The following is a 10,269-nucleotide window of genomic DNA, read 5'->3' as shown; positions in this document are numbered from 1 at the left end:
GCTCACTCCGACTTCCGTTTTGCCCGCCTACCACATACCCATAAAACCTCGCGGTCTGACAGAGCTTGGGGGAAATGGCTGAGGGGGGTGGGGAAGTGGGAAAGCGGAAGCGGGTGGAGCTCCGCGGCGCGGGGCCGGGCCGCGCTAGGGGGAAGGCGGGGAAGCGGAAGTGGGTGGAGCTCCGGCTGACTGGGAAATGTCAGCCGCTGGGCTGAGGGGGTTCTCCTGTCCCTGGAACCCGTAGGCCTTGGGGTGACTGTCACCGCGGTCTCCTCGGAGCGTGGGTCTCGAACCCTGGCCAGGTACGGCGGTCGCGGTTTCCCGGTGCCTTCCAGACGCTGTCTGGCGAGATCGGCGGGTGAGCCTGACGGGGAGCGCGTGAGGTGTTTTGGGGGTCCGGGATCCGCGGTCTGGGCCGAGAGTCGGTGGAGAGCGAGGGGACCCCGGAGACCCGAGCGGCCGCCCCCGTGGGGCCCACATCCCTGACCCGAATGGCGGTGGCCGCTCGGCCCGCCGCCCAGGTGAGAGGCCGGGAGCCCTGCGAGGGACACCTGCCAATCTCCCTGCCTCCGCCCGGGGGAGGGAGGGGGGGCTCAGGATGGGGTCTTCCGACCGGGTCTTTACTTTCTCTTTAAAATAAGCACCGCCAACGAGAGAGCCAGAGGCTCAGGACGCGGATCGCACCAGATCGTGCGTGTGAAAGCCTTTGTAGACTAAAGCGAATTGGAAGCTTAATTTTAGGGGAACCGAGTACCACACTGCTTCCTGCGATTGGCGAGAAAGCTGCGCATCCCTGGCAGCCTGCACCGATCTCACTGGTGCTGCCACGGGAATCAGTGAGATGACGGTGTGCTTGCGAAGCGCCTCGCTGGTGCAGAGCCAGCGGCCACCAGGAAAGCCTGGCAGGTACTTCGGCTCAACCCACTGCATACGGAAGAGGGGGATTTGGCCTGTCTATGACAAGGCGAGGTTAGGGCAGTTAGAATAGGGAACCTACCGTAATCCAGGTGGATGACCATACGAAATCCACTGCGCACGCTACCAGGGCAACAATGGGAAAGGAGAGGGGGATGAATTCCAAGCCCAATTTTTAATGACACGAACAGTTCAGAAGTAAACAGGCCCCTTAATCACAAACATACTGGAATATTTGGTTTGTTCTGTGATAGATTCTTGTGTTTCTTTGAACATTGGCTTGAGTAAAATAATTGAGTAAAATAATGACCACTTAGAACTTCTTGAAAGTGAGATTGGTGTAATGACATGATGTTTTTGCAAACTGATTTTATTCAAAATGATGCAGAATACTAGATTCAGTGTTCCCCATTAAACTCACATTACTATGTAGAAAATATTTTAAAATGAAGCCTCTAGATTTTTTTTAATGTAAAGTTACCTTTGTGTTATTTGGAGAAAGCAGTTGCCTTTGTTTGAATGGGTATGTTTTGCCATACAAATAAATTGAAATACACTATTTCAGATATAGATGTTATAGGTTAGGATGATCTAAATTTAAAGATATGAAATGACTTTGTTCAGTCTTGGGTTTAGTTAGGAGTTCCCAGAGAACATAAATTCAAAGAGAATAATAGACACACAGCATGTTTATCTTAATTGCTAAAACCAGTATGATTATATTATCTAGGTGCACTTATTAAATCTAATAAATCCTAAAATGCAAAGCTTTCTTCAATCTAAGAGCATAGGAGACCACCATATAGATGATACTTTAATTATCAGAAACACTTGCCAGCCATTGCTCCTTCAATGATATACAGGACCACTTCACCCAACACACTGGAAAAGAGGGAGGGAGAGAGAGAAAGAGAGGGAGAGGGGGGGGAAGGAAGGAAGGAAAGAAAGAAAGAAGGAAAAGGAAGTAATTGTGATAAGATGCATGTTAATTTACTTGACCAAAATAATCATTTCAATGTAGTTTTATTTACTTAGATATAAAATAATGTTGAATACATTTTTAATTTTGTATTATCTTAAGTACTTGGAAAAAGGGTTTCATTTCAACATGTTAATTTATGAGTACAAAGCATTTGGTCAATGTCACTCCTTTATTCTCCCCAATTTGTCCCAACTGTACCCATTGTACACTGAAAAAAAAAGATACACAGATGCCTCTTAAATTAAGGGCAAATACCAGTCAATAAACAGCTCTGAAGAAACAGGAATCCTCTGGTCGTGGGGCCTGAACTCTGAACTCTGGGCCTGGGTGCTGTCCCTCAGCTTTTCAACTCAAGGCTAGCTCTCTACCACTTGAGCCACAGCACCACTTCCAGCTTTTTTCTTTTTGCTTATGTGGTGCTGAGGAATTGAACCCAGAGCCTCATGCATACAAGGCAAGCGCTCTACCACTGAGCCACCTTCCCAGCCCCAGGAATCCCACTCTTAAAAACCACAAAGAATGAAAATTTGCCAACAGACTGAATGAACTTAGATTCTGCTCCACATAGGAATGTAAACACACTTGACATCTTGAGACCCTGAACAGAGAACTCAGTTGAGCCATGCTGTACTGGGACTTCTAACCTACAGAAACTGTGATATAATAAATATGTGTGATTATAAGTCATTCAGTTGTTAGTACTTTCTTACAGCCATGATGGGTGTCTACTACAATGAATAAGAGAAGAGCTGTAACAAGATGATTTCTTTACTATAAGAAAGGATCCATAATTCTACTTCTTCATCTATAACATTGTAAAGTACTGTGGTTCAGGCAGAGAAATTGAGAAGCATAGTTAAACAAAAATGTTATTTTTCATTTATGCCCATTATCTTACAACCTATTTTTTAATATTTTCACATATTACATTATTTTACCCTTTTCATGCATATTGTATGAGATATGTTTATCTAGTTTTTTGGTTAACATAGTAATGGAAAAATTTCTAATGCCATAAATAATTTTAACAAGCATTTTGAATACTTCAATAATATGCCATATTTTACTCTACCATACTTTAGTATTTCTTTGGTAATCACTAATATTTACTCTTTTCTATTTATCCTATTCATTGCCCTGAAAATTTTCAGGTAAATAAATAAGTCAAACCACAAGAGGATCTTCTGAGAAGAAGCAGTAGGATGAGAGGATGAAGTTTCAGAGTGACAAGAGAGGTTCAGTAATAGATGATTAAGAAAAATGAAAATATGGGTGGTTGACATATGCAGAGAAATTGAAGAAATCTCTTCAACATTATAAAGAAATAGTGAGAAGAGTAGTTTGGGAAACAATTTCTGTGATATTTTATAAAGGGGTATTTCTTAAATAAATTTAACTTCAGTTTATTGATGTACTCAAGCTTTAATTCTTTTTTTATGAATAGTTTGGACTACTAATGTTTGTTGATTTGAGGTATTTTATTGATGATGCCTTGTTTGGTCCCATTAGAATTTTGATTTACAAAGTTGAGATATTGTTATTTCCATAGATTAAAAATTACATATTGTGCTAGTTTAAATTATTTTATATAAGAGTAGAAAGACATCAAATAAATCATCTGTTGATATCTGTGTCACTAACTTTTATAAGTGAAACTATTTTTCAAGCTGGGCATAGTGGTATACTCCTATATTCTGAGCACCTAGCAGGCAAAGGCAAACCTGGGCTATATAGTAAGATCTGGTCTCAAAAACAACAATAAAAAGCCACTGATGAATATTTTTACATATAAAGTAACTTGGTTTAAATAAGTTTATGTAGACAAGTGGAAAGTGATAAGTATATCTTATTAAAGGCAAAGTAAATTTAAAACCTGAAAGTTGAGTTGTTAAATAAAACTAACATAGTATGCACATAATATTTCAAACAAAGAAAATGTTACTTTAAAATGGTTCCATTTTTCTGACTCTTCCTCTCAGAAAATCTTTTTTTTTTGGTCGGTCGTGGGGCTTGAACTCTGGGCTTGGGCATGGTTTTCTAGTGGTTTTTATTGGAGATAAGAGTCTCAAGGACTTTCCTGCCCGTGCTGGCATTGAACCGCAATCCTGAGAACTCAGCATCCTAAGTAGCTAGGAGTAGCTGGGATTACAGGTGTGAACCACCGGCATGGCTTAGAAAATCTTTAATTGTGGGCTATAGATAATCTAAAAACCCTTTTAACTAATTATTTAATTTCCTAGTATCATAACTTCCTAAGCCTAAATATCTAATCTCCTAGAATAGCATTATTTGTATGAAATATTCTGTTAGGATTATAGCATTAGGAAACTAACCCTAAGTGTCCTAAAACTGTTCACATTTAATATTATGAATTTCTTAAATTGTAGTACTTTAAGAGTTGTTGTGACTTTTGTAAAAACAGCTTTTATTTTCTGAAAATATAGTGATGAGAAATTTTTAAAAATTCATTATAATATCCTGACATTAATATTTACCCTTTTTATCTAATTCAGAGTCCAATATAAAGTTAGATGTCAATTTTCCAAGAAATTTAATAATAATGAGTAAATAGTTGGAACATTTCCAAATGCTCAGTTCCTGTATTGATGGTACATTTTTCTTTTTTCTTTTTTTTTCAGTGAACAGATATGGTCCAGACTGTACATGAACAACCTGAGTCAGACTGAGTGACATCAATAATGAGTGGTGCAGCATTGGGACTCGAGATTGTTTTTGTCTTTTTTCTGGCATTATTCCTACTTCATCGATATGGAGACTTTAAGAAACAGCATAGACTTGTAATTGTTGGAACACTGCTTGCTTGGTATCTCTGCTTTCTCATTGTCTTCATCTTGCCACTGGATGTTAGTACGGTAAGAGGCGAAACTAATTTTCACAATCACACAGTTTGTTTGATACACACACACACACACACACACACACACACACACACACAATTACTTATTTATTATTCGTGCTAGTACTGGAGCTGAAACCAGGGCCTAAGCACTGTTTTTCTCAATTTTAGTACTCTACTACTTACTTAAGGCATAGCTTTACTTTCAGCTTTTTGGTGATTAATTAATTGGAGATAAGAATTTCATAGATTTTCCTGCTCAAGCTGGCTTGAACTGTGATGCTCAGATCTTAGCCTCCTGGGTAGCTAGGGTTACAGACATGAGTCACCAGTGTCCAGCTTGAGATATATGTTTTTTTAAACACAATTAAATTACATACTGTTTTTCTTTTATTTAAAACTTTGGAGTTTGATTATTAAACAACATAGACAGGGAGATACGTAGATGCATTTGTAGATAGGTAGATGCATTTGTAAACTCCAGAATTTCTCAAATGTAACTTTTTTTTCTTTAGATGTCTTATAAGCTCAGACAAAATTCTGCAAAATAAAGGAAAGTCTCAATTTTAATTTTTTGTATTGTACTTTATAAGGACTGTTCATGAGCTTCAACTTTCTAAAAGAGGACACTCAGCAGCTGGGAAACAATTAGCATTTTGGGCTGGGGCTGGGCTGTGTGACCTTGGACAAGGAGTGCACCTGCTCCCCCCAGCTTTAGTCCCTTCTTCTTTAAGACCAGGAAGATTCCATACAGGTTAGGGGCAAGGGGAAAGCTAGGTCCTCATATTTAGAGATGCTTAATGAATAGATTAGTTAATAATGATATTATTCCTACGGCCAGCCTGACCTGACCCCCACTGCTGTCTTCCTCCTGCTGTCTCTCATAGGGAGATGGCCTATGGTAGAAAGATGGATGGTGTTTATCATCAGTGATGTTGTAAACACTTTGAATAGATTAGACAGTTTTGTTCTCATCCCACCCTTCTCAGTTATGTGTGATTGTTATCCTCCTGTGATAGATCACCATCCTTAAGACACTTGGCAATGGAGCTGGCTGCACACCCAGGCAAGCTAGCTCCTGGCTACCTGGACAAGTACTCTTAACCTCTGGCTGACTTTTGGTGTTACTCAATGGGCAGGCCATCCAGAGAGATATAAAATGGAGAGAGGAGAGGAAGGAAGTATTCATACCTCAGATGCCCTGTCTGAGAGGTCACCAAGCTGGGATATGACCCTGGAAGGGAGGTCACAGCTTCTCTCCTAGACTCCAATAAGTAATATTAATGTTGTTGCTGCAAAACCCTGAGCTTCTTCCATACTCTTTTCCACCTTTGTATATAGTCCCCATTTAACCAGGCCAGCTGCTACCTGCTGCTATCTCTCAGCTTTAGGTAGAACAAAGCTCCGGTTGTCATGAGTCTTATACTTACTGTGCTTTTCTTTTCTTTTTAAGATTTCAATGAGTACAAAGGGTATATAGTGAAAAGTCTTAGAAGCAGAAATATAGCTCAAGTGCTAGAGCATCATCCAGCCTTGAGAGAAATGAAAAGCCAAGTGAAAGCAGAAGCTCTAGTACCAACACACACACACACACACACACACACACACACACACACACACAAACGACAATAAAGTTTGAGAAGAATGGAAGTGTGGCCCAAGTAATGGTGGTAACTTTTTGATTCTCATTTTTTAACCCATTTATTTATTGCTGCAGACAATATACAACCGGTGTAGGCATGCTGCTGCAAACTCAAGCCCTCCTGAGAGTAGCAATGTTACAGGGTCCTATGCAACTGTCATCCCAGCTACGAGGTATTTCTTTTTCCTTTCCTTTTTTAAAGAAGCTAATATTTTGTTCTGGTTCTTTCCCATATTAGGTTCCTAACCTATTTTTCTTCTCAGCTTCTGTCTTATGTCTAAAAACAGAGTGAGAACATTCCTGGATTTCTGCACCATAAACAAACAAATAATCATGGATTTTTTCCTATTCCTAATTTCCAATGTTGTTATGAAGCCCAAAGATGTTATCATTTCATATTGTACTTTAAAGGCATTATAGTTTTATATCAGTAATGAATAAAGTCCCAATTGTTAAAAGGTTATATTGAATTTATATCGAATTTCAAAGTAAAAATGTTGTCATAAAGTCTTTGCTAATGTTTTAGGTAATATTTGTGCTCTTTGTGTAGCTTAAAAAACCCTTTAACTTGAATAAAGGTAAATTTAAAATGTAGATTTTACTCCTTTTAAAAACACTAGTAAAATGGGTATACATCAGAATTACAATGTTTAGAAGTCATGGTTTAAAGGGTATATCCTTATAGTCTAAGTAGCTATTAAGTGGAAGGATTGTCAGAAACTCATCAGAAAATTTAAAGAGAATTGTGTGTAGGTAACAGTTCTTCACAGGGGCTGTTATACTGACTGGTCTAATTAGCATTCCAATTTTCCAGTTTCTGGGAATTAAGTACTTAATATCTTCTACTCAACCCTTACTTCTAAATTATAGTAAAAAAAGAGAACCAACCCTGCAAATAGTATGAGTGTATATCTTAAGACCATCATAGAGATTTGATATCACGATACTTTTGCTTTTTAAAGACCATTATATTTTTAGTCTATCAGTTGAACAATATCTCCTTTATTTACTTAGTACCTAAAAGTGCAATGAAATTGGGGAACTTAAATAGCATCCTTTTTTTTTTTTTCCTTTCTGCTGGTCCTGGGGTTGAACTCAGGGCCTGGGTGCTGTTCCTGAGCCTCTTTGTGCTCAAGGCTAGCCCTCTACCATTTGAGCCACAGTGCCACTTTCAGCTTTTTCTCAGTAGTTTATTGTCTTATGGATTTTCTGTGCAGATTGGCTTTGAATCTCTATCCTCACATCTCAGCCTCTTGAGTAGTTATGGTTACAGGCGTGAGCCCCTGGCACCTGGCTCATCCTTTTTTTTTTTTTTTTCAGGTAAGGGGTAGGTTTATTCAGTAGACTGGGAAAGAGAGAGAAAAGAGCTAGAAAAGAGCAGAGAGAGCTCGAAAAGAGCAGACAGAGCTAGAAAAGAGAAGGGAGCTGGGAAAGAGAAGAGAAGGAAAAAGCTGAGAACTATAAAAGAGCAGAGAGAGAGCATCTGGTCCTGGGCTAGGCCTTATCTAGAGTATGGGCGGAGAAAGGTGTGGCCACATCAAAATTCAGATGTGACCTCAGCAGATGCAGAGGTGACCTCTTCCAGGTGTCCCAGTTGCCTAGGTAACACAGGTACTGGGTGGAGACTTTGCTGGGAGGAGGGTGGAGTCTGCTCGCCATCCAGGAGCGGACCTTACATTCTCTCTGGCTACTTCCTGCTGACAAGAGGCGTTGACAATAGGGGTAAAAGGCTGGAATTTGGTCCCCTCCCAGAGAAGGCAGTGAGCAGCAGCTGTCCCTTGGTGGTGTGAATCCTTAGATGAAGTCTGGAGAAGTCTCATGAGCATTGAGGGGCTGGAAAAAAAAATACTAGAGAGCAAATAAATGGCAAGAGGAAGGACTTGGGGCTACTTGGTAGAAATGTCCCTAGCTACTTCTGCCATCTGGCAACTAGGTAGAGAAGTCAGGTGACAAAGGCAAGAATATAAATTCCTTTTCAGTTAATAGGTAGACAGGTATAGACATTGGATGGGCAGGCTTCTTACTTCTACTGACCTCCCGGCTCTGGTTAATTTTGAAAGGGCAGGCACAAAGTAGCTGATGTGACATCATCTCCACTCCATGTTCCCTTGTTCCCCAGACTAGCTGAGTCTAGGTGCTCGTTGCTGGGATGGCTTGTCCCAGTTGGTATTCAAGGAGGATTGAACTCAAGGCCTGGGCATTGTCCCTGAGCACTTCTGCTCAAGGCTAGTGCTCTACCACGTTAGTTACAATAGCACTTCCAGTGTTTGGCTGGTTAGAGATAAGAGTCTTGAGCCATGCTTCCAGCCTGGCTCTTTGCAGGTTAGTTGGGAGATGGAGTCTTAGGGATTTTTCGGCCCGGGTTGGCTTTGAATGAAATCTTTGCCACAAAAGCCCTTTATTATTTCCAATTAAAGCAACAAGGAGATCAAGTAGAATAAGTAGAGCTTACCTGGTTCTTATCAAGAATTGACCGACAAATATTCTGGAATGACAAAACTTATTAGATGTGAGAATCTTAGCACAGATATGCCCAATATTTTAGACTCACGTAGTCAGTACCAGAATACATAACACAAAACAAAAAAGGCAAAACTCAAAACCTAAATTTTTTACAACAATGTTTAGTCAACTTTGCTAACAAAGCACATCAGATAGTTGGGCCTCAGTTACCAGGGCCTGTGGAAAGAGCAACTTGTTAGCAAGGCACCTTAGAATAGATGGATGGAGTAGTAAGCTTAGTGGAAGGTTAAGGGTTAGATGGGGGCTAAACCCTTAACCCACCTTGTGGCCAAGATGGCGAACTCAAGATGGCGAATTTCTGAAAACATGCAAAGAAACCCTGAACAAATAGATCAAGCCTATATTGTCTAGCCTTTGAGAGGGAACCTAGAGGGGGGTCCCCGGGAACCAACCTGCATCGCACTCTTCAGGGCACAAGCCAAAATGTAGAAAAGAGAAAGGGAGAGATAGGGAAAGTTGGACATGAATGGCAGAGAGAGAGCAAAGAGAGCTTGAAAGTAAACAGACTTCTGACCATTTACCATTGCAGTGGCAAAAACTGTCTACATCTGAGAATGGCATAAAATGAAGCTCTCTGGCTTTCCAGGGAGCACAGGAGACATTTCAAAGGGGTTTCACGGCTCAGGTATGACTCGCAGCACCCCATTAAGTGTGTAGGAAAGTCAGTCTGGTGAGTGAAGGAGAGCTGACCAGGCAGAAGCGGCGTCCTGACTTCCCCCAGAGCCCTCTGGAGAGAAATGGCCAAGCCCCCAAAACCAAGCGTCCTCGGCTTCAGATGTTACCAGCCTTTCAGCTGAAGGCTGTAGGAGCTCTCTGGTGTGGCACCACGTCTGGACAGAGACTGCGCAACAGAGAGCCGTAGAGAGTAGTTTCACTCACCAGAGTAGAGAAGTGGTGTGGACGTGGATGTGAAGGCAGCAATGGTATCGACGTGCTGTGTCTGCAGCAGACAGACGGGTTTGCAAAAGGCCATCAGAACTGTGGGTATTCCTCAGAGCAAAAAGGGAAGAACAAACAAAAAAAGAAAAAAGAGGAAAAAAAAACCAGAGAGGAATCCCACCTATCCTGACTTTAAGCCCTTTATCCGAGTCATGGCACCATTTATGTTAGGTTTTTAGGCGAGTAAGAACAGCACCAGGCACATGGTATTCAGGTAAGGGGTAGGTTTATTCAGTAGACTGGGAAAGAGAGAGAAAAGAGCTAGAAAAGAGCAAGAAAAGAGCAGAGAGAGAGCTAGAAAAGAGCTAGAAAAGAGCAGAGAGAGCTAGAAAAGAGCAGAGAGAGAGAGCTAGAAAAGAGAAGGGAGCTGGGAAAGAGAAGAGAAGGAAAAAGCTGAGAGCTAGAAAAGAG

At 41.0% G+C, this 10,269-nt stretch overlaps 1 protein-coding gene across 3 annotated transcripts in view; it reads left to right on the top strand.

Annotated features, from left to right (window-relative positions):
- The first annotated feature begins 181 nt into the window (after positions 1-181).
- Positions 182-10,269, top strand: part of Lmbrd2 (LMBR1 domain containing 2) — a 34,179-nt gene continuing 24,091 nt past the window's right edge. The window contains exons 1-3 of one of the 3 annotated variants that reach the window (XM_042690515.1): positions 182-302; positions 4,537-4,770; positions 6,472-6,569. In XM_042690515.1, the coding sequence (XP_042546449.1) occupies positions 4,597-4,770; positions 6,472-6,569 (272 nt within the window). In that variant the 5' untranslated portion in view covers positions 182-302; positions 4,537-4,596. Of the gene's footprint in view, positions 359-416; positions 522-4,536; positions 4,771-6,471; positions 6,570-10,269 lie in introns of those variants that run through there. The other 2 variants (XM_042690514.1, XM_042690516.1) reach the window with 2 other exon arrangements.

This window comes from Dipodomys spectabilis, unplaced genomic scaffold (genome assembly GCF_019054845.1).
Source record: "Dipodomys spectabilis isolate Male_0828 unplaced genomic scaffold, ASM1905484v1 ptg000138l, whole genome shotgun sequence".
NCBI classification, from domain to species: domain Eukaryota; kingdom Metazoa; phylum Chordata; class Mammalia; order Rodentia; family Heteromyidae; genus Dipodomys; species Dipodomys spectabilis.
The sequence above is the reverse complement of the archived record's forward strand: the minus strand, read 5'-3'. Positions and strand labels throughout refer to the sequence as shown.